The sequence below is a fragment of the Microtus ochrogaster genome (assembly GCF_000317375.1).
Source record: "Microtus ochrogaster isolate Prairie Vole_2 chromosome 14 unlocalized genomic scaffold, MicOch1.0 chr14_random_1, whole genome shotgun sequence".
Classification (NCBI taxonomy): domain Eukaryota; kingdom Metazoa; phylum Chordata; class Mammalia; order Rodentia; family Cricetidae; genus Microtus; species Microtus ochrogaster.
In genome coordinates, this window is record NW_004949096.1 from 30,849,302 (window position 1) to 30,871,906 (window position 22,605).

The 22,605-nt window shown below is 45.0% G+C and overlaps 1 protein-coding gene across 1 annotated transcript in view; it reads left to right on the forward strand.

Moving 5' to 3' along the window:
* Positions 1–1,487: 1,487 nt before the first annotated feature.
* The window catches only part of Sord (sorbitol dehydrogenase), a 31,511-nt gene continuing 10,393 nt past the window's right edge, over positions 1,488–22,605 (forward strand). Inside the window, exons 1-4 of the mRNA XM_005364367.3 lie at positions 1,488–1,689; positions 10,797–10,830; positions 15,636–15,800; positions 19,857–20,016. Of these exons, the coding sequence (XP_005364424.1) occupies positions 1,624–1,689; positions 10,797–10,830; positions 15,636–15,800; positions 19,857–20,016 (425 nt within the window). The 5' untranslated portion in view covers positions 1,488–1,623. The remainder of the gene's footprint in view (positions 1,690–10,796; positions 10,831–15,635; positions 15,801–19,856; positions 20,017–22,605) is intronic.

Genomic DNA, 22,605 nt, shown 5'->3' on the forward strand with positions numbered 1-22,605 from the left:
TTGAAAATAAAGCACCTTTAGTTAATGTTCCAAAGGAAGGTGCTGGGCTGAGGGCCAGGTCTCCCGGGGTAGAGCAGCATGGCTGCCATTGATTAGCAGTGTGTAGCAAGGACCTGAGGACTTATTTAAATTTTTTTTTTTTTTGATTTTCTGAGCTTTGAATTTCAGCTAGATACTCAGTTTTGCAGGGAGAAATGTAATTAGAAATTTGTTAGCTTTTCAATTAGAAAATACATTTAAAAATCCATTCTGGGGTGGCTCAGTAGGTAGGAGCACTTGTTGCTCTCGCAGAGGACCTGGGTTTAATTTCCAGCAGCCACATGGCAGCTCACAACCATCAGTGACTCCAGATCCAGGGTATCCAGTGCTCTCTTATGGCCTCTGGGGATACCATGTACCCCCAGCACGCACATACATACAAGCAGGCAAAAAACTCGTACTTAAAATCATAAATAACTTTTAAAAGTTAAATAAATCCATCCTGTTGCTTTATTAAGTCTTGAACCAACTTCTACCTGCTCCACCTCTCTTGCGTTCCCCTTTCTAACATTACTTGGCATCCATCTTTATCACAGGAGCTTATCGCCTTGTTTTAAGTTCCTGTGATGTGCTAAACATCTCCCTACGTTCTAGTCAAGAAATAAAACCTTGGCCTCAGTGGGTCCCCTAGTGCAGCCAGGGTACCGATGCTCTGAAAGAATTTAAAGCCGTGCTCCATGGTCATGTGGACACGTCAGAGCTGGGATCTCCGATGAGAATCTCTTGGAGATTACAGGGTCAGTAGTAGGGATGGTGAGGGAATGAAACCTCCAGTATCATCAGGCAGTGGTGGCGCATGCCTTTAAACCCAATACTTGGGAGGCAGAGGCAGGCGAATCTCTGTGAGTTCGAGGTTTGCGTGGTCTACAGAGAGAGTCCCAGCACAGCCAAGGATACACAGAGAGAGCCTGTCTAGAAAAACAAAAACAAGAAAGAGACCCCCAGCATGGACCTCTAAAGAAAAGGGCAGGAAGAAACCTGTTCGTCCTGACTTGGGAGGTACTAAAGGCGGGATCTGGGCTGAAATCCTCCTGCCAATGGAAAGCGAGAAAACTTTTAAAGAGAAAGGCTAGCAAATTCCGCCCTGCAGCATCTTTATGCAGAGGCATTCCTTCTTTCATTCCTACTGGTGACAAGCCTTTTGCTGGGTGCTTGGGAAACCAAAGTGGCTGCAGCGCAGAATGGGTTTCTCAGGGCGCATTCGGCGTCCCTCCTGCAGTGAGTTGCACTGTTCCAGTTAATAACGCAAAACAGCCGGGCTCCACCTCAAACCTAAACTTGCTCTTGAGGATCTCTGTGCTTAGCCTTAGCAAGGAATCCCAGGCCTTTGCAGCCACGGACCCACGAAGGCCCCTTTCCTTGCCCGGGGCTGCTGGGTCTGCGCAAAGCCCCGCCCCTCAGAGACCCCGCCCCTCCGAGACCCCGCCCCCAGACTGTCAAGCGCGAGCAGGCCCCGCCTCAGGGCCGCGCGTCGCCTCGTCCAGGGCCCGCCCCTGCCCCTTACTCCGGACCCCTGGCGGTGGGCCGACTAAAAGCACCTGAGCCTCACCGGGTCTAGCTGTCACTTCCGAGCAAGAAAGCGCCATGGCAGCTCCAGCTAAGGCCGAGAACCTGTCCCTGGTGGTGCACGGACCCGGGGACCTTCGCCTGGTAAAAAGGGAAAGCGGGGGGTGGGAACCCAGGCCGCCACCCGCCCCGCCCTGCCTCACCCCTCTGCCTGCAGCGGCAGTCACCACTCCCAAGTTCCTGTCACTCACAGGGCCGGCTGTTGGCCCGTACCAGCACTGCTGGCTGCCCCGGTTTACCCAGATCTTTGCTGGTTACCGGGAGGTGGGGGTGGGGTAGCAGTTAGCGGGCCGTTATTTATCTCTAGGGAGAGTTTCTGGTCGCGTGCTCCCGGAAGTTAGCCCCGTGCCTGGCACGTGGCCTGTGCCCTGGACCGTTGAAAACAAATCAAGCCTTGGTCTCCTTTGCTAGCTGCAAATTCACGCGCTTGTTATTGCTCTTCAGAGGGAGACTGGCAGGATTCGAATCTACTCAGATCTTCTCCCGGTAGACAGTGCAGAGCGGAAAAGGGTGGCAAGATGGCACTTAAAAGCGGTGAAATTCTGTTTAATCCCGATAATATCCCCTTGCAGAATTGTGTGTGTGTGTGTGTTTTTTTAATCACGAGAGGACCCAGCATTCAGTAAGCGCTCGCAATGCACTTTAACTGGGGATACAGCCTATCGCTATCTCCCTTGATCCACATCTGTAGCGCTTCCCTAGAACATTCTGTGTACCTGTCTCTGGCTTTAAACTTGTTTCTGCCCCCCTGCACCAGAGTCCAGACATCTGCTGAATCATCTCTGTGGTCATGCCAAAGTTCCTTTGACAAAGTCCATCTCAGCGGTGCGTGCAGTATTTGGTTTGGGTACCAGCCATCTCTGCTACTCCCCTGCATCTCTGCTTCCTTCCCCCCTCAAAGAACATGTCCCAGGAGAGACTCATTCGGATGAACAGTTCTTGTCTGTTTTAAGAATCTGTCCTCGGTGGTTTCTACAGAGTGCAAGCAGACTTAAGTTTGGAAGCATTTTCAAATGTTCAAGGAATTCCTTAACTCCTGTACCCGTAGGCCTATCCTTCGGTGGATTCCAAACCAAGAACCCTTGCCTGGAGGTGACACTCCACTTCAGTTGATGGGAAAAGTGCCATCCCCCAAGATGGTAGTCTTGGTTGGTTAATGGACCCAAGACAAGAACTCAGATTCAAACTCCCTTTCGTGTGTGGTTCCCAATCACTTTAGAACATCCACCCAACCTCCTGAATTCAAAAGACACTATGATTATTACAGTTGAGGGCAGGTGTGGGCTAGAAAAGTGATGTGTCTACATAGCTTACAGAGTGATCTGAACATACACCTCCGTGTCACTATTGTTTATTAAGTGAGAATGTGCCTGCTATGGAGCTAGGCACTGGTCTGAGGGCCCAGAGAGAACACAGTCCCTGCCCCCAAACATCCCAAAAGGGAGACAGATGAGAGAAATCGTTAAAGCACTGTCCTGTACAAAGGACTGTTCTGCCCTGAATTGCTCCTTAAGGGATATTGCAGATATCTCCACTTGCATGTAAATAACCCTTGAAGTAAGAAGGTCATAAGAGCTCCTAGTGGGGAGTATGCTGTTGCTGGGGCCCCTGTAGTCCAGCACAGGCCTCCTGGGTTCTTCTCCTTCCCAGGCATGATCCTCTCCCAGCTACCTTCATTTGCTTAGAGCAGACTGGTTCAGGAGTAAAAGTTTGGGTGGTGGTATCAGCACCGAACCTTATAATCAGGGAGGAACAGTCCTAAGGAAGCTTTGAGGGACCTGTTCTCTAGTAGGAGAGCCACAATGAAACCCAAGATGTCTGAGCATAGCAGATTAAGCAGCAGTGGCTTTTGAAAGCCATAGCCGCTTGGCTATGGATTATAGGATGGGAAGGGGGAAGACAAGACTTTGTTCCCTTTCGATATGACACCATACAGATTTCAGGTCTTTCCATTGGGGTTGGGTGGTCAACTGAGACCTAACTTCCAGTTGGGTAGACTAGGGGCAGGGTCTACTGATAAAAATCCTTGCCTCAGGAGCTCACATGAAAGGAATTGTTTAGAGAAACACCCATTCCGAAAATCTAAAGCAGGAATCCAAGCGAAGGAGAGCTCAGGCTTTCCCAGTGTTGCCTTCACGGCTGCCACCTGTAAGGCCAGAAACTGGCCAAGGTCCAGGGCATGACTGGACAAACAGGACCCGAGCCACTGCTGAGAGAAGCAGGAAGGAAACCTAACACCCAGTCTCGCCTCTGCTTACCTAGAAGACGGCTTCCTTTTCTTCCTTACCTCAGTAACCAAAGTCTTCTCATGCTTAGAGTCAACACAGCAAGGAGGGAGCATTTGTAATTGGGGTGATAGAGAGGGAATGTGGTGTGTTTTGAGCACGCGCGCGCGCACACACACACAATCTTATTAGAACAGACTAGTAGGTGTGCACACAGTAGGGCAGTGCTGGGTGTGCATATGCATACATATATCTTAGGACAGACTGGTAGCTTTCCTTCATATTGAGGGGGAAAAACCAGATTGCTCTATCTTTATTATTTTTATTTTATATTTTGTTTTTGTTTTTGGAGACAGGGTTTCTCTTTGTGTTCCCAGCTGTCCTGAAGCTCACTTTGTAGACCAGGCTGGCCTCAAACTTAGAGATCTGCCTGCCTGTGCCTCCTAAGTGCTGGGATCAAAGGTGTGCACCACCAATGCCTGGCTTCATTATTTCCCTATTTTAAATGAGAAAGTTGGGACTTTAGGAAGCAAGAAGAAGAATTGAGTCAGTTGAGGTACAAGAAAGCCACCCCAGCCGTCATCAAGCAGTGTCAATTCACGGGGGTCTTCTTGAAAAAGAAATAGTAAACTCAAAGCCAGGGGGCTGGAGGAGGGGTTAGTCCCAGCTCCACTGTTAGTTGTGTGGCTTAACAATGTTTTTTTTCCCTTCCTGCTCTAATTGTCTTGAAGAGGGGCACCAGGCCTGTAATCCCAGCTACTCAGGAGACTGAGGCAGGAAGATTGACTGAAAGTTCAGGCCTGAGTGAGCTCCAAATAAGTCCAAGGCCAGTGGTAGAGTCTAGGTTAAATTGTTAATGCAGAGGAGGGGAAGGTTTTAGTATTCATTTGGATTGTGTGTGCTCCAGTGGTGCTGCGCTTACACAAGGGCCAGCATAGAGTCCCACGCGTTGTCCCTGGTATGTGCTAGCTGTGGGCTTAGGCAGGAGGCCAAAGCCTTTAAACCATCTTAGCATGAAGAGATGACTAAAGGCTAAAACTGGCAAATGTATGGGCAATTTTGGCAAAATTCTTAGAACATGGGCCAGGTAGAACTCTGTATTCAGCTGCCGTGGTTCAGCTACTTTCTGTCCCTTTGGCCTATCCTGTAGAATCTAGATCTTGCTTTTCTTAAGGGATTTATGTATTTATTATGTATACAATGTTCTGTCTGCATGTATGCCTGCAGGCCAGAAGAGGGCATTAGATCTCATTATAGATGGTTGTGATCCATCATGTGGTTGCTGGGAATTGAACTCAGGACCTCTGGAAGAGCAGGCAGTGTCTTAACCTCTGAGCCATCTCTCCAGCCCCAATCTTGCTTTTCTTTATGGTTCATGAAACTGGAATAGGAGACAGCTGACTTCTCTGCACTAAAGTTTTGTTTGGTGTTGGGGGCAAGTGGGTAGATTGTGAGTTTTTGCAACACCCAGATGCATCAATTAACAGCACATCCAAACACAAGTAACCTAAGGGTCCCACAGGAATTAGGATGCTTCCCCCTTCCTATCTCATGTGGGATCATGAGGAAGGAGAAGGAGAAATGGCCCCTGTGAGGATGTGTTGGGTGTGGCTGGAGGTGAGGTGGAGGCATGGCATGAGGGGTAGGGGACTTTTCAGGGCTAATGGGGAGCCTAAACAGGTGTGTATTTCAGAAAGATTGTTATCAGCAAGACAGAGGCTGGCAGAACAAGGAGAGCCTGGGCAGAGGACCACCTCAGTGGACTATGGGAGCGCTTCCAACCCTTTATTTTGACTGCCTCACAAAAGCCTCTCGTCCAATTGGAAAACCTTCGGCTTTTCCTCCCACTCTTAGGACACAGGACAAATACATGGGGATAGGGGAAAACAAAGCAGGAGAAGTGACGATAGTGTCTTGTCCACCTTACATGTTCAGCACAGCCCTCAAGCTCACACGAAGTCTGCATGGGGGAGCAAGTGGCAAAGACATCTGCTCAGAATCTGGGCCCAGGCCACCTCTACCTCCCATACCCTGCCTGTCCCTTTAAGGCATGGGGGTGGCTTCATCTCCACATAACAAGGATCAGACCTAAATCAGGGCTAGAGTCCTTCTTTAGCTCTTCTAAATCCCAGCCTTTTAAAGGGCAAATTTCTCTAAAAGTTGCCATGAGAAGAACGGAGTCCGATATTTCCCTACAATAGTTTGGAGTACTTTGCCCTTTCCCAAAGGACAAGGCTGTCAAGAACTGGTTCAACTGTTAGGGGACAGAACTTAGGGTTGTTTCTTTTGAAATAAGAGCAAACATATTTGCTGTGGGGCGGCTCTCCCTTTGATGATTATCCTCATGATACAGAAGGGGAGAATCAAGAGGTTGTGTAATGCGCCCTGGGTACACAGCGGGTTGAGAAGAGCCAACTTTGCACACGGGCAGGCTACTCCAGAGTCTGACTTCTGCCCAAGGCTGACTGGAGGCAGGAAAACTTACCCTCCCTGATTTTCTTGAAGCCCTCCCTACCGCCTAGGCCAATGGTCCTCAATGTGTAGATCGTGACCCCTTTGAGGTTAAAAAACCCTTTCACAAGGGTCACATATCAGATATCTTGCATGTCAGATATTTTCATTACAATTCATAACAGTAGCAAAATTACAGCTATGAAGTAACAATGAAAATAATTTTATGGTCGAGGGTCACCACAACATGAGGAACATGTTAAAGGGTCGCAGCATTAGGAAGGATGAGAACCACTGACCTAGGCAGAATGGGTAGAGGATATGAATTTAGATATAGCAGTGGAAAGGGAGCTGATGACATTCAAGACATATCACATACATACAAACACACTATTTGAAATGCTGGAGACAGCTGACTACTGTAAGTGTCCTGCAGAGAGAAGGGCAGCTGTCTGTGTGATTTAGGTAGATGTTTCTGACGGGAAAAGTTTCAGCATGCCAGCAGAACTAAAGAAGGCTTCAAAGCTCCTCTCTGCACCTTTGTGACTCATTGACGAGATATTCTACTTAGGAAACCTTGAATGTCTGAAATGAGAAAGTAGTCACTGGGAATAAAGTGGAAGTCTAGGATCTCAGAGGAACTAAGCGTGTGTGTGTGTGTGTGTGTCTCAACACCTGAGCTATAGCCCTCAAAAACCTTGAGAGAGAAGTAGATGAAGAAAAGTTTAGTACCGGGGAAATCTAAGATGGAAAAGGAGGTTAAGTAACATGGTTACACGCCACCTTTTTAGTGTTCAGTGGCCACGCTGCGGTAGCAGTGATACTTGGCATAATATTTACAAGCTTAAGGCTTATTTATTTATTTTGAGACAAAGTTTAGGCAATCTTGAAGTTCTAGATCCTTCTGCCTCAGCTTCCTCAAAAGGAGTTACAGGTATTTATAAACAGCCTAATACAGGTGCTAGGACTCAAACTCTGGTCCTCTGCAAGATCAACAAGCACTTTCAACTGCTGAGCCATCTATCTCTCCGGCTCCCAATAGTTGATCTTAATATAATCTTGTGTTCAGTGGCATATCCCCTGTGGAGAGGGGGAAGCAGATGCTGAGCCTGAGTTGAAAGGGTGGGTGGGTGAAGTCATCAAGAGGAGGGGGCTCTTTAGGGCTGTAGCTCAGTTGGTAGACTGCTTGTCTTGTATGCACAAAGCTATATTCCCAGCATTTGGAAGGAGAAACTGAATGTAAGGGTCACCCTTAGGTACCTAACCTGAGAGAGGAGAGGGGGATTGTGTGAAGAATGGGTCTCTTCTGCAGCCAGCAGTAAACAGACTACCAGCACAGCACCCTCTAGTGTCCTGAATAGTCACTGCATCTTTGCATGTGGAATAGGGGTAAGGTTTTTTTGTTTTGTTTTGTTTTGGTTTGGTTTTTGTTTTTGTTTTTTAAATATTTATTTATTTACTGTGTATACAATATTCTGTCAACATATATGCCTGCGGGCCAGAAGAGGGCGCCAGACCTCACTACAGATGGTTGTGATCCACCATGTGGTTGCTGGGAATTGAACTCAGGACCTTTAGAAGAGCAGGCAATGCTCTTAACCACGGAGCCATCTCTCTAGCCCCGGTTTTTTTTTTTGAGACAGGATTTCATTGTAGTTTTAGAGCCTGTCCTGGAACTAGCTCTTGTAGACCAGGCTGGCCTCGAACTCACAGAGATCCGCCTGCCTCTGCCTCCCAAGTGCTGGGATTAAAGGTGTGTGCTACCACTGCCCGGCAGGGGTAAGGTTTAGTAGTGGTTATAGCAGTAAATCTCTAGTGGCTCATGGCTTACATGGTGTACCAGCTGTTCCTCTGAGCTTCCATCTCCCATTTCCCCACCCAGGTCCGGTGTTCAGGCTTACCCTAGCTGGAAACAAAGATAGGAAGAATGTGAAATTGGGTATCTGTGTCGGGTGATTTTCCTGCTATTGCCATTGGTAGGGATGTGGGCAAGGGTCCAAGTTAGAAACAAAATCAGTAATCATTAAATTCCACTGAAATTAAAGTTTAAATTTTCATTGGATGTAACAGTAAGAAACACAAATTTACTCAACAGTGTAGGATGTTATTTCATTTCAAACATGAGATGACTCCTTTGAGAGAGATTTTGGTGACACGTATCCATCCTAAGGTGGTGATTATAGACTTTCCCCCACTCAAAATTACTGAGAAGAAAAAAATAACATTAGAAAACCAACCACTCTCCCCCAGAAAAACCAAATGTTTCTTAAGTACTTTAACCATTTCCCCCCTCACATGAGGCTCTTTGTGTGTTGGCCAGTTGGTGCCTCACTCCTGGGCTCACATAGTGGTTATCCATCCTTAGCCTCTGTAGCCCCTGGCAGGTTGCTAACTACCCCAAGTCTTCATCCTCAATCCATGGGGATAGCTTCAGGCTGTGCAGCACCTGGGCTATCCCGTGACACCTGTACAGCACTTACACAGGTACCTGGTGGACAGTGTAGCTGTGTGCCTGCGGATCAGCGTCAGCACGCAGATTGAACTGTCTCTGGAGGAGCTCAGTTAGCACTGAATTTTCTCCACAGGAGAGCCTGCTGCTCTGAAGTGAATGAAAGCAGTTAGAGCTGGCTGGGTGGTGGTGGCGCACACCTTTAATCCCAGCACTCAGGAGGCAGAGGCAGGCGGATCTCTGTGAGTTCAAGGCCAGCCTGGTCTACAGAACTAGTTCCAGGACAGGCACCAAACCTACAGAGAAACCCTGTCTCAAAAAACCAAAAAAAAAAAATAAAAAATAAAAAAATAAAGAAAGAAAGGAAGGAAGAAGTTAGAGCTTACGTGGAAACACTCTTTGGGGAAGGCTACCACCAGGGTTTGAGGTTGGGCTGTACCTGGTGCTGAAGGAATAGGAACATGGTAGTGTTGAGCAGCATTTAGTTCTAGAGGTGGATTGGTGCTATGAGTCTGCCTAAAGCAAGGGACTTGAGCTAGGCCTGGGGGCACAAGCCTAAATCCTAGCAGGACACTGGGACAGGAGAATCATGAATTTGAGTCTATCCTGGGGTACATAATGGATTCCAGTGCCTGGGAACATAGAAAGACATTGTTTCATAAAATTCATAAAAGACAGCTCAGGAAGCCTTTGGAGGTTGAAAGGTCTTCTTGCCTTTTTGTTTGTTTGTTTGTTTGTTTGTTTGATTGACAACTCTTTCCGTTGCCTAAAGAAGAAAGATCATTCGACCTTGGGACCCAGTAGGTACAATAGAAACTGGTATAGGTGTTGGATACGGCTAGGCTGAGCCCTGGTTAACCACTGCATGGTGATAGGATCTTGACCAAGTTATGTTGTCTGTCAACTCTGGGCTTGGTAAGACAAAGCTGAAAGAATGATCTCATCCACAGCCACAGAAGGCACTGTAAATGTTTCATTTGCTTCCTCCCTTGCTTCTTGTCTGCCCACAAAAAAATTATAAATTGAACACTTGGGTCTGGCCACTCAGTGTCCTTCCTCCTTGTCAACCCTGACTTTACCCTCGCCAGTTAACCATGGAGAAAAGTTCTATTTTTTGTGATTCCTTTTTATTTTTGTTTTATATGCATTGGTGTTTTGCCTGTGTGTGTGTTTGATCCCTTAGAACTGGAGTTATTGACAGTTGTGAACTGCCATGTGAATGCTGGGAATTCTAGGTTCTAGAAGAGCAGCCCCTGCTCTTAATTTCTGACCCATCTCTCCAGCCCCTTAAATTCTATTCTAATACTAGCTATAAATACCAGGATACCTCAGGTTGCTTTTTGCACTAAAATGCAGAGCCCTTGTTTCCCTTGGGCTCCTAAAACTCCAAATGGGAAGTTTTAGAAGAGAGGACTGGGCATCCTATCCGCCTGTACTGCAATAAGAGAAAGGAGTGGTGTCGTAGACAGCCTCCCACCTGCTTAGAGAGATTCAGTCCTTGCAAGCACCTGCTTACACCCTCCCTCTTTCCCAGTAGGAATGCCAGACCAAACATCTGTGTCTGAGACCATGATTTCCAGGATGAAAAGATCCAATGTGGAAGGCAAATCTGGAGGCCACAGCAGTTCAGATACTTTTCTGCATGGGGCACAGCTAGCACACGTTTTTCTTAGCACCAAAGGGGGTTGTGTAGTGAGTGCCTAGAGTAGCTTCCTTCAGGATTTGACATTCTGATCTAGAACAGGCTAGTTTTCCAGGAAGGGAACCTAGCTTGAGAACTTTGTTTCATTCTGTGGCATGTCACTAGTTACAGATTGACTTTCTATTGCATTTGGGATATATTGTGCACGCCATTATTTGAGTCAATGGCTCTGTTTTGAGCAGCATGGTGAAGCCTGCCATCTGCCATGCCCCTTCAGTGCTCACAGATAGTAGAGTATGGTTTGAACTTTTGTTCTAAGGAATAATTAAATGAAACTCCAGGCTAATATTTTAAAAGCAGAAAAATGTTTATGGGGTTAAGTTATTATGTATACTAAACAACTTCTCTGTTTTATTTATTCCAGGAGAACTACCCAATCCCTGAGCCAGGCCCAAATGGTATGTCCATGGGAAGCTGACCTGACATGGTACTCGTTGGTACTGGCCTTGGAGGCGTGTGCACTGACCTCTGCCCCCTTTTCCTACTGGTCAGCATGTTTACTTCTTTTTCCATTGGCCACAGTGGTTTATCTTGGCTACTATATGAAATATAAGAATCAGTGATAGAAGAGAAAAACTAAGATACCAGACTGCTGAGCTGCACTAGATTTTTAATGTGAATCATGTGGACCAAAGGCAGAACCAACCCTTTCTACCTAACAGCCAGTATCCTGTCTACCAGATCAGATGCCAAATCATATTCTGGTTCTAGAAATCTACAGAGCTAAATCTTGTAGTTAGCAAAGGGGCACTGTGTTAGCACACCCAAGAGGGCCAGCCCAGAACTATCTGCCTGTCCAGCAGGGGTGGGAGGGGCTGCAGGAGGCCTGTCCCTTCCTTTAATCAACCAAGTACAGAAAGAGACTGAGCATGTAGGAGCAGGGCTCTGAACACCTTTGCTCCACTTTTTGGCCTCTCGGTGGATGAGCCCACTGGACTGAGCTGTCATGCAGGTTTCCTGGTGGTATCTAGACCTGGGGAGGTCATGCCAACTGTTGGCTAGTGGATATTTCTTCCATCCAAGAATCCAGTTCATAGTCTGTAGGATTCCAGGGTGAGGCTAGGGACAATGGACAGGATCTTACGTCCCTCAGATCCCTTTGCTCTTCTTGATGACTTGGGATGTCCTCTCTACCCTGCCTCACTTTAGCCTAGAAGCCCAGATTCTGGGTGAACATCAGTTAAAGCCACCTTTCTTGGTAACTCCTGAACTTTGATACTCAGAGGTCAGCTGCATTATTGACTTAGAATGATAAGATATAAATATCTTATATTTATATATAAGATATATTTAAATTGACCATTTCTATCAGTGTTTAGCAAGCAATGCAAATTTAAGGCTTAAACATTTTCACAAAGATACCGTGTTCAGAAAAGTGGAGGAGGTGCCCCACTGTACCCTGACAAGATAGCTTTGGTTGAGGGGTGGCCAAGTAAGGACTTGCTTGGACTGTGAAGGGCCCTCTCCCACCCAGCCTACTGTCATTCTTTTGTCTTTTGCTTTAGTTGAATTGGAAGAGAAAGTTTGTCGGAAAGTGGGTGTTCCAATAAGTTAGATCTCAATTCTTGCTGCAAACAGTGGACTTCTATAGGGAAAGCTCAGAGAGAGTTTTTCTGATTTCAGTAATTTTTTTCTATCTTTGATCTCAGAATTCAGCCTGCCATTCCTAACTGCTCAACCAAAGACAAGGGCAAAGACAGCCCTTCAGAGCCACACCTAGGGGTTTTGCTGTGGTTTGTGGCAAGGACAGTAGCTAACATGTCTGGGTGCACAGCAGAACTTTCGGGCCTCTTTGTCTGTCGACAATGGAGTTTTTCCCAGGGTGGTGTTCATGATGTGGTTATCTCCATCAGACAGAGCCCGGAATCTTTTGGTACCTACTTGAGCTGAGAGGCCCAGACATCATTTTTTCCTTTTTTTAAAAATTTATTTTATCCCAGCACTTGGGAGGCAGAGGCAGGCGGATCGCTGTGAGTTCAAGGCCAGCCTGGTCTACAAGAGCTAGTGCCAGGACAGGCTCCAAAGCTACAGAGAAACCCTGTCTCGAAAAACTAAAAAAAAAAATAAAAAAAATAAATAAAAATTGATTTTATTGAGCTATACATTTTTCTCTGCTCCCCTCCCCTCAACCCTCTCCCATGGTCCCCATGCTCCCAATTTACTTAGGAGATCTTGTCTTTTCCTACTTCCCATGTTAGATTAGATCCACTTATGTGTATCTTAGGGTTCTCATTGTTGGCTAGGTTTTTTGGGATTGTGATTTTTAGGCTGATTTTCTTTGCTTTATATCTAAAAGCCACTTATGAGTGAGTACATATGATATTTGTCTTTCTGGGTCTGGGTTACCTCACTCAATATGATGTTTTCTAGATCCATCCATTTGCCTGCAAATTTCAAGATGTTATTTTTTTCTGCTGTGTCGTACTACATTGTGTAAATGTACCACATTTTCCTTATCCATTGCTTGGTCGAGGAGCCTTTTGGTTGTTTCCAGGTTCTGGCTATGACAAACAATGCTACTATGAACATAGTTGAACATATGTCCTTGTGGCACGATTGAGTATCCTTTGGGTATATGCTCAAAAGTGGTATTACTGGGTCTTGAGGAAGGTTGTTTCCTAATTTTCTGAGAAATCGCCACACTGACATCCAAAGGGGTTGCACCAGGTTGCATTCCCACCAGCAATGCAGAAAAGTTCCCTTTTCCCCACAACCTCTCCAGCATAAGTTGTCATCAGTGTATTTGATCTTGGCGATTTTTACAGGTGTAAGATGGAATCTCAGAGTTGTTTTGATTTGCATTTCTCTGTTGACTAAAGATATTGAGCATTTCCTTAAGTGTCTCTCAGCCATTTTAGATTCCTCTGTTAGAGTTCTCTGTTTACGTCTGTTCTCCAGTTTTTTTTTTATTGGATTATGTGATCTTTTGGTGTCCAATTTCTTGAGTTCTTTGTATATTTTGGAGATCGGACCTCTGTCTGATGTGGAGTTAGTGAAGATCTTTTCCCATTCTATAGGCTGTCATTTTGTCTTGTTGACCATGTCGTTTACTTTACAGAAGCTTTTCAGTTTCAGGAGGTTCTATTTATTAATTGTTTCTCTCAGTGTCTGTGCTACTGGGGTTATATTTAGGAAGTAGTTCCCTGTGCCAATGCATTCAAGTGTACTTTTCACTTTCTTTTCTATCAGGTTCAGTGTGGCTGGCTTTATGTTAAGGTCTTTGATCCATCTGGACTTGAGTTTTGTGCGTGGTAATAGATATGGATCTATTTTCATTTTTCTACATGTCAATACCCAGTTATGCCAGCACCACTTGTTAAATATGCTTTCTTTTTTCCATTTGATATTTTTTGCTTCTTTGTCAAAAATCAGGTGTTCATAGATAGGTATGTGGATTAATATCTGGGTCTTCTATTCGCTTCCATTGGTCCTCCTGTCTGTTTTTATGCCAATACCAAGCTCTTTTCAGTACTGTAGTTCTGTAGCAGAGTTTGAAGTCAGGAATTGTGATGCCTCCAGAAGTTCTTTTATTGTACAGGACTCTTTTGGCTATCCTGGGTTTTTTGCTTTTCCATATGAGTTGAGTACTGTTCTTTCGAGGTCTTTGAAGAATTTTGCTGGGATTTTGATGGGCATTGCATTGAATCTGTAGATTGCTTTTGGTAAAATTGCCATTTTTACTATGTTAATTCTACCTACCCAAGAGCATGGAAGATCTTTCCACTTTTTGGTTTCTTCTTCAATTTCTTTCTTCAAAGTTTTAAAGTTCTTGTCATACAAGTCTTTCACTTGTTTGGTTAGAGTTACTCCAAGATATTTTGTTATTTGTGGCTGTTGTGAAATGTAATGTTTCTCTGATTTTTTTCTCACCCCATTTATCATCTATGTAAAGGAGGGATACTGATTTTTTTTTTTTTTGAGTTAATCTTGTATCCTGCTACATTACTGAAGGTGTTTGTGAGTTGTAGAAGTTCCTTGGTAGAATTTTTGGGGTCACTTATGTAAACTATCATATCATCAGCAAATAGTGAGAGTTGAACTTCGTTTCCAATTTGTATCCCCTTGATCTCCTTTTGTTGTCTTATTGCTCTAGCTAGGACCTCAAGAACTATATTGAGTAGATATGGAAAGAGTGGTCAACCTTGTCTTGTTCCAGGCATCATTTTAAACTTGGACACAATAGTCCTACCAAACCTCACTTGATTCAGTCCTCAAAGGGGAAGTGTGAAGTGAACTTACAGGAGAGTTAAGTAAAGCTAAACCTTTTTAGAAAACAAGGAACAGGAGGGACTTAACATGGCAGTTTATCATGCAGTGGCCAGTGGAGAGATTTTCAGGCTCAGCACAGTGTTTGGAAACAGTTATCTCGGGCAAACCAGTTGTTCTTTTAAATGGTTGATACAGTGCTTCCTCCTCATGATATTTTGTTACAGCAGGATTGGTCAGGGTTCTCCAAACAGAACAAATAAGATATGTATGAGCAGATATACGAGGTGGTGGGGAGAAGAGGGCAGTTTATTTTATGTTAAGCAACTGGCTCCTGTGGTTGGATGGCCTGGAAAACCCTAGGGCAGGTCAGCAGACTCAGGAAAAGCTTCCTGGGTTAGAGTCTTAGGAAAGTTTCTCCTTCAGAAAAATCTGGCTAGGTAGTGGTGGTGCATGCCTTTAATCCCACCACTCAGGAGGCAGAGACAGGTGGATCTCTGTGAGTTCAAGACCAGCCTGGTCTACAAGAGCTAGGACAGGATTCAAAGCTACAGAGAAACCCTGTCTCGAAAAAAGAAAATCCCATCTTTGTGTACAAGGCCTTTACTTGATTGGATGGGGCCTACCTACTTTTATGGAAGATAATCTGGTTCACTCAGTCTATTGGTTTAAATGCTAATTGTATCATAAAACCCCTCACAACAACCTACCCTGTGAGCAACATCTACATGGGTATTTGACTAAACAGCTGGGTTCACTGGCTAGGCAAGTAAACGTGTAAACTTACCCATCACACTCAGTGTCTTTGCTCGGTCAAGCTGTTCTGCTCTCCTCTGCTTGGGCTTTCTCCTTAGCTTGTTTTCCTTTGTAATCTCAATTTGTTCCTGTTGCTAAGAACCAGCTCTCTCCCTGGTCCAGAGGGAAATTGCTAGAGCTCCTGAAAGGAGAAGGCTCGCCTTTTCCCTCACGCGTTTTCTCTCCTTGGCTCTCTAACTAGAGGTGATCCTGAAGATGCACTCTGTGGGGATCTGTGGGTCAGATGTTCACTACTGGCAGCATGGCCGCATTGCAGATTTTGTTGTGAAGAAGCCAATGGTGCTCGGGCATGAAGCTGCTGGAACAGTCACAAAAGTCGGAGAGATGGTGAAACACCTCAAACCAGGTCAGTAGAAACATCGGTGTGTGCTCTCCCTGGACCAGTCCCTCTGCTAAGCACAGAGGTTCAGCAGTGGACAAGAGCCTTGGTTCCCTACCTCAGAGTGGGTGGAACACGGGCTTGGGACAGAAAGCAGATTCTTAGTCAGAATGTGAGGTAGAGAATGCAGGGGTCGTCAACATGTCATGTCTTTAAAAAAGAGATGGGGCATGTAAAATAAATCAGAAAATGGGTTGAAAAAATGTTCATATCATATAAGCCACAAACTGCTTCTGAATACTAAGAATAAAAACCTTTTATTTTACTTTTAATTAATTACTCATTTACTTTTGAGATAGTGCCTCACTCTGTAGCCCAGGCTGGCCCATACCTCACTTTGTAATCCAAGTTGACCAAGAACGCTTTATATCCCAGGTTAGCCTCCATCTCAAGGTGATCCTTTTGTCCTAGCCTCCAGAGTACTATTATTAACAGCATGAGCATGTCTGGCTTGTATAATTTCCAGATGTGAGTCTATTTCCTGTAGGAATACTCTTTAATCACTGAGTATTCAAAGGAAGTCTGATGCTATTGTGAGAGAATGCATACTCTGCATTTTGGAATGCACAGTGCACAACTGAGTTGCCCATGATAGATCTATTCCAGCCCCACACCCTAGGCCAGCCTGTCTCAAACTGTGAGTCATGCTCACTTTGGAAGTTGCATATCAAATATCCTGCATATCATATATTTACATTACAATTCATAACAGTCACAAAATTACAGTTATGAAATAGCAACAAAATAATTTTATGGTTGGGGTCACCACAACATGAAGAACTGTATTAAAGAGTTACAGCATTAGGAAGGTTGAGAACCACTGCCCTAGAATCTTTGACTTAGAAAGATCGTGATTTTCTTTTCAGATAGAAGCTCTTCTGGCCCACTTGGCTTCCATCTTGCTGTGTAGCCAAGGACATTCCTGCTTCTAGTCACTTATGTTTATCTCAGAGAACAGTTTAGCTTTAACAAGGCTAAGCCTCACACCCAACCTTTAAGCTAGTTAACTAATTTGTCTTTCATTCTAAATCTTCTTTTCTAATAGAATTTTTCATTCTCTAACAGTTTCATGCATATAAACAGTGTATCCCTCCCACTTTTGCCCCAGAATCCAGGAGTCCCCAGATTGCCCATACTTGAGTCTTTGCCTTAAAACAAACAAACAAACAAAAACATCCAATTAGTACTGCCTGCTGGAATGTTGACTGGTCTTGTAGGTTTGATCTTGTATGGGTCTTACGCAAGTAACCATAGCTACAGTAAGTTCATGAGTAAAAACAGCCATGCCAGGTCCAGAAGACGGCATTTCACAGCTCTTCCCCCATACTCTGGTTCTTACATTCCCTTAACTACCTCTTCCTAAATGATCCCTGCCTTGGTGTGTGGGGTTGAAGTAGGTGTCCTACATAAAGATGAACAGTCAAAAGTCATTTGTTCTCATCACTTTGACCAGTTATGAGTCTCTGCAGGGAGAAGCCTTCCTGGCCAAGGTTGAGGGCAGCACTAATCTAGCTGTATAACTATTGAAAAGGTAGCTTGACAATGCATCCATGTAGCATGACAACAGTGTTAAGTTTCTCCCTGGGGCTTATAATATAACCTTTCATTTTTTATTAGATGGCTAGGAAAACAACAGACTAGTAAAACCTGGGTTTGATTGTTCCAGAGTGCTGAGCTGTAGCAGACTACATTGTCTCCCAACACAGTGAGTTACGTCTGAATTGGCTTGGCATAGGTAATGAGACCAATGCATGGCCTGGAGATGACTGCAGGTTAATTGGAGGAGGCTGGGGTTTGGCAAGAGAAGCAGCTTGGTCTCTGAGACTAGACATAGAGACGGATTAGTAAGCTTAGAAGTTAAACATGTGTCTCATTTAGGAGTCTTAAGTCAAGGTCTTCATTTGTTGTTAATGCAAGTTGAAAAAGCCCGTGGTGATACAGGCTTATCCCAAAGTGGAAGGCTCTTATCTTCCAGCAGCCAAGCAATGGCCGATCCCTGCATGTGGGACCAGGTTCTCTAAATTCTAGCAGGTGCTTAGTCAGTGTCTCCTATGGTTCAGACTTGGGTCAGGTACTGTGAGGAATGGGAAAAAAAAATAGTGAGTCCTGGATTCATAGATCTAGTTAGGGAGACCAGATGTTAGAACTGTCAACACCACCAACAACCGGAGAAAGAAGTATATAGTCAGAGGTCAAAGAAAGGACACTGACTGTGAGCAAGGGTGGTTAAAGACATTTCATAATATTATCTTGGAGCTGGATATATGACAAGAATAATTTTAAAAGGAAGAAGAAAGCTTGTATGTATTGGTTTGCTGGTCATTAAACACCAGCACATGTAATTATTTATTACCACAAAGTACACATTATTAGCTTTATTAATAGATGCAGACAGTGGAATGTTGTTCTTGCCCAGGGTCACACACTGGCTAGTCTCAGAGCTGTCTGGAATGTCACCTTGTTCGATCTGGCTCAAGAGTGAATGTTTGAATCAATGAGCTGCCTGTCATCTGAGATTTGAGAATGTTTTGTTTTGAGTTAGTAAAAAGGGTCAGACAAGTAAAATGACACAGGCCAAGTAATGTGTCTGGGTTCTCAGACACCTATTCTCAGGCCAGATGTCTTCCATTGGGGAGTTGTAGGGATGGTAAAGACTGTACAAATGTGAATTGTATAATGTGGTAATATCTAGAAGGTTAAATGGGATAATGTTAAACTCCATCTTGAATGTCAAGTTGAGAATATTATCCTTTATGTGGGTATTGTTCTGTGAGCAGCAGGAGGAATACAGGGTGAGAAGAGCTGAGGAAGGGTCAGGTGGGCTGAGAGGTACATCTTGAAAGCCACTGGGTTTCTGTGGATCCTTTGTGTTTTTAGAATATAAAGCTTTTTATAATTTTTTTCAATTTAAAAAATTTTATGTTTATAGATATTTTGTCTATTTGTGTATCTGTGCACCATGTCACACCTGGTGCCTGTGAAAGCCAGAGGAGGGCATCAGAAACCCTGGATCTGGAGGTACAGTTGGCTGTGAACCACCATGTGGGTGCTGGGAATTAAACTGGGGTCCTCTAGAAGAGCAATCAGTGCTTTTAAAACACTGAACTGTCTCTCCAGCCCCCCACCCCATTGTGGCAAAATATATATAAAGCAGACAACCTACTAATCTTAAGGCATGCTCAATTTAAATGAAGAGTCCAGATATCCATAAAAATGATCTAGAAAATGAGAAACAGTTCAAGAATAGTTTAGCCATCTGTGCTATACTCATAGGGTGGAATGCCATTCAGCCACAAAAAAGGAATAAACAATTGATACATAACAAGTATCAACCTACATAAACACTTAATGAAAAAGCCAGATGCAAAGAATGCATCCCATGTGATCCCTGTTTTTAATGGTGTATAAGGAACAGTGCTAATCTATAGTGAACAGATTCAAAACATCAGATGTCTTGGCTGGAGCAGGAGCTGACTAGAAATGGACACAGGGATGAAGTTTCTGTGTCCTGATGGGAGTTTTCTCTCACATAGGAAAAAATGTCTGTCAAATGTATTTACTACTCTACTTAAGACTTGTGTGGCTCATCATACCTACATTTTCAGTTATTAGTTCTAGTGGATAATTGGCAGGCTGAAGAGTATTGGACATTTTTAGTCTATTTACAAGTTCACTAGAAAAGATGGATGGGGGCTGGGGCAGTGGCTCAGCAGTTCAGAGTACTGGCTGCTCCTCCAAAGAACTCAGGGTCAATTCCCACCACCCATACACAGCTCACAAATGTCTGGAGCTCCAGTCTTAGGGGATCCAGCACCTTCTCTGACCTCTGAGCACCATGCATACATGGACTGACTCTTAGTTACCATTAAACTGCTCACATGTGGTGTCAGCCAGTGAGCCGGCATGGCTTCGCAGTGTTTCTGCCCCTGCTCTTGTTCTCAAAGGTTGGGAAGCAGAACCAGACCCAGCACAAGTGAGACTCCGCTTCTGCTCTTAGATGTGGCCTGTCTTTGTCCTCTCCAGGTGATCGGGTTGCCATCGAGCCCGGTGTTCCCCGAGAAACAGATGAATTCTGCAAGATTGGCCGATACAATCTGACCCCATCCATCTTCTTCTGTGCCACACCCCCAGACGATGGGAACCTCTGTCGGTACTACAAGCACAGTGCTGATTTCTGCTACAAGTTAGTACCTAACACATCACTATACCAGAGAGAGAGACAGAGACAGAGACAGAGACAGAGAGACAGACAGAGAGAGACTCATTTGTAGTTCTGTCTGGCCTTGAGCTCAAAGACGTGTAGATCAGGATAAGTAACCTCAAACTCAGAGAATGCCCACTTCGTGCACCACCATGCCCAGCTCAGCATTAATTTTAAATACAAGGCATTAAAGGCAGGCCTTCCCTTCTTGGTGGCACTGAGGGAATGTAGCCTGCCTAGGGCTCAGTCTGACTCACAGTGGCCTTCCAGTGTCTCTTCCCATTACTGGAACAGTAATAGAAACTCATCGCCAAGATCACTCACCCCTTGCTGCCATTCTGGAGAGAACTTGCCATAACTCAGCCTTCCCTTCAGTTTCCACTGCAGCCACAGAGAGAAAAGTTATGGCTAGGTGTGTTGTCCTGCACCTCTAATCCCAGCACTCTGGAGGCAGAGGCAGGCCAGCCAGAGCTATGTATCCAGAGCTTGTGTGAAGTGGGAGACTAACAACCACCACCAATAGCAACACCTTCCAGGGTTTTACTGAGGAACCTGAGTGTGGTCCTGGGGCATGAGTCCTAGCATGCTAGGTCCTTTCGCTGCTTGTGACCTTGCTTCTGTTAACCAGCAGAAGACTAAATTAGGCAATGCATGGAAAGTCAGTATTACTCCATACATGTGCTTGTTTAGAATAGGGCTTTACATACCTAATGCATGATGAATGACAATAGGATGAGTGTAACATTGTTCCAGTTTTATGCCAGGCTTAAGTGAAGCAGAAGAAAGCTAATGAACTCAGGCACAGAGCACAGCCAGGGTACAAACTGCCCTTCCCTTGCCTGGAACAGTCTTGAGCTGAGAAGCTACATCTGAGAAATACGTCCTGCATACTGTACCATGGAGCCTTAGGCTGCTGACGTGCACCAACCCAAGTGTTTTCCTTCCCTCTAGCATACTGGCAGCTCTCAGAGAGTATGGGGGCTTGTGTGATGGAGGGGCCTTGTGTGACGAAGGCTAAATGTGCCAAGGACAGGAATGGTCCAACAGATCTAATTGAGATTTTTTTGGTTTGTTTTTTTCAATTTTTGTTTTGGTTTCTTCCTCCTCCTCCTCTTCCTCCTCTTCCTCCTCTTCTTTTTCCTCCTCATTCTTTAACAAGATCTCACTATGTAGTCCAGACTGGCCTATAATTGACTATGTAGTCTAGGCCAGCAACAAACTCATAGCAATCCTTGTGCTTCTGCTGCCCAAGTTGTTGAGGTTGCAGACAGGCACCCCCAGCTGGCTATAGCTGATATGCTCCAGTACTCCCTGCAAACTCAGAGAAGAGGCATAGGCCAGAGACCTTGTGTGTTGCTGCTGCCTGTTGTATGATTCCCATTTCCCAGGGGGCAGGGATGAGAAGACGTGGAGGCAACAATACATTCTCCAAGAGATTCCAATACAGAGCTCTTTATTGTAAAAAGGTCGGTTTTTTGTGTTTTCTTTTTAAATGATATTAGGGAAATTAAGTTGCTGCAAGAATTTTTTGGTCACTGCTGGTGTGTTGTGATTGGCTAGGAGTGTGCATCATTCGTTACTGTGCTTTTGGTCCACTGACAGGTTGTTTTGTCCAGTTTTGCCCATTCATTGTGAGTTTGCATGTGCTTGTTTGTGCTTGCACTATTGCCCTGCCTCACTTGTGGTAATGATTGAGGCCAACCCCCAAGACTGCCCTAGAGGAGAGCAGACTGTACAGACTGTATGTGTCAGCAAGCAGGTCCTGGATCAGCCATCTTTTTCTGGGTCCAATGCCAAGTCAAGCCTTAAACAGCCTTTCATGAAGGCAGAGGAACACTAGTAAAGCTCAAAACAGTAGTCTCTGCCATTTGCTTACCATATGACCTTGACCAAGGTCTTTAGGATTTGAAATCCTCAGAATCCTTGCCTGTAAAATAGAAATCATGACAGTATCTCCCTCATCAGAACAGTCAATGTATTCATTCAATGGGAAGAGTATATCAAGTGTTTCACATGGCACATGGCAGGTGCTCAGTGATGGGGGTCCAGGTTCAAGCCTGAGGAGGGAGGCTTGGCTGAGATGGGCATGGGTGGTTCGTGGTGGCGAGTGATATGCTGGTTATCGGTGATCGTGGCAGATCTGAGGAATCCCTAGGGGCCATGTAGCTTCTGCCTTTCCTTCAAGGCTTCCTTGTGCCTCTTCCTGCTGTGGCTCAGCCCTAGCCTCCCTCTTTGATTCTGTTTCTGAAGATTCCTATGCTACCTCAGCGTCTGTATTTCCTACCCTATGTCTTCTGGTGTTTAGCTTCCTCCTTGAATTCTTGACCATCCTTTATCTTTTTTTTTTTTTTTGAGACAGCATTCTCTGTAGCTTTGGAGCCTGTCCTGAAACTAGCTCTTGTAGACCAAGCTGGCCTCGAACTCACAGCAATCTGCCTGTCTCTGCCTCCCGAGTGCTGGGACTAAAGGTGTGCGCCAGCGCTGCCCAACTTCATCCTTTACCCTTTTTTTTTGGAGCCTGTCCTGGAATTAGCTCTGTAGACCAGGCTGGTCTCGAACTCACAGAGATCC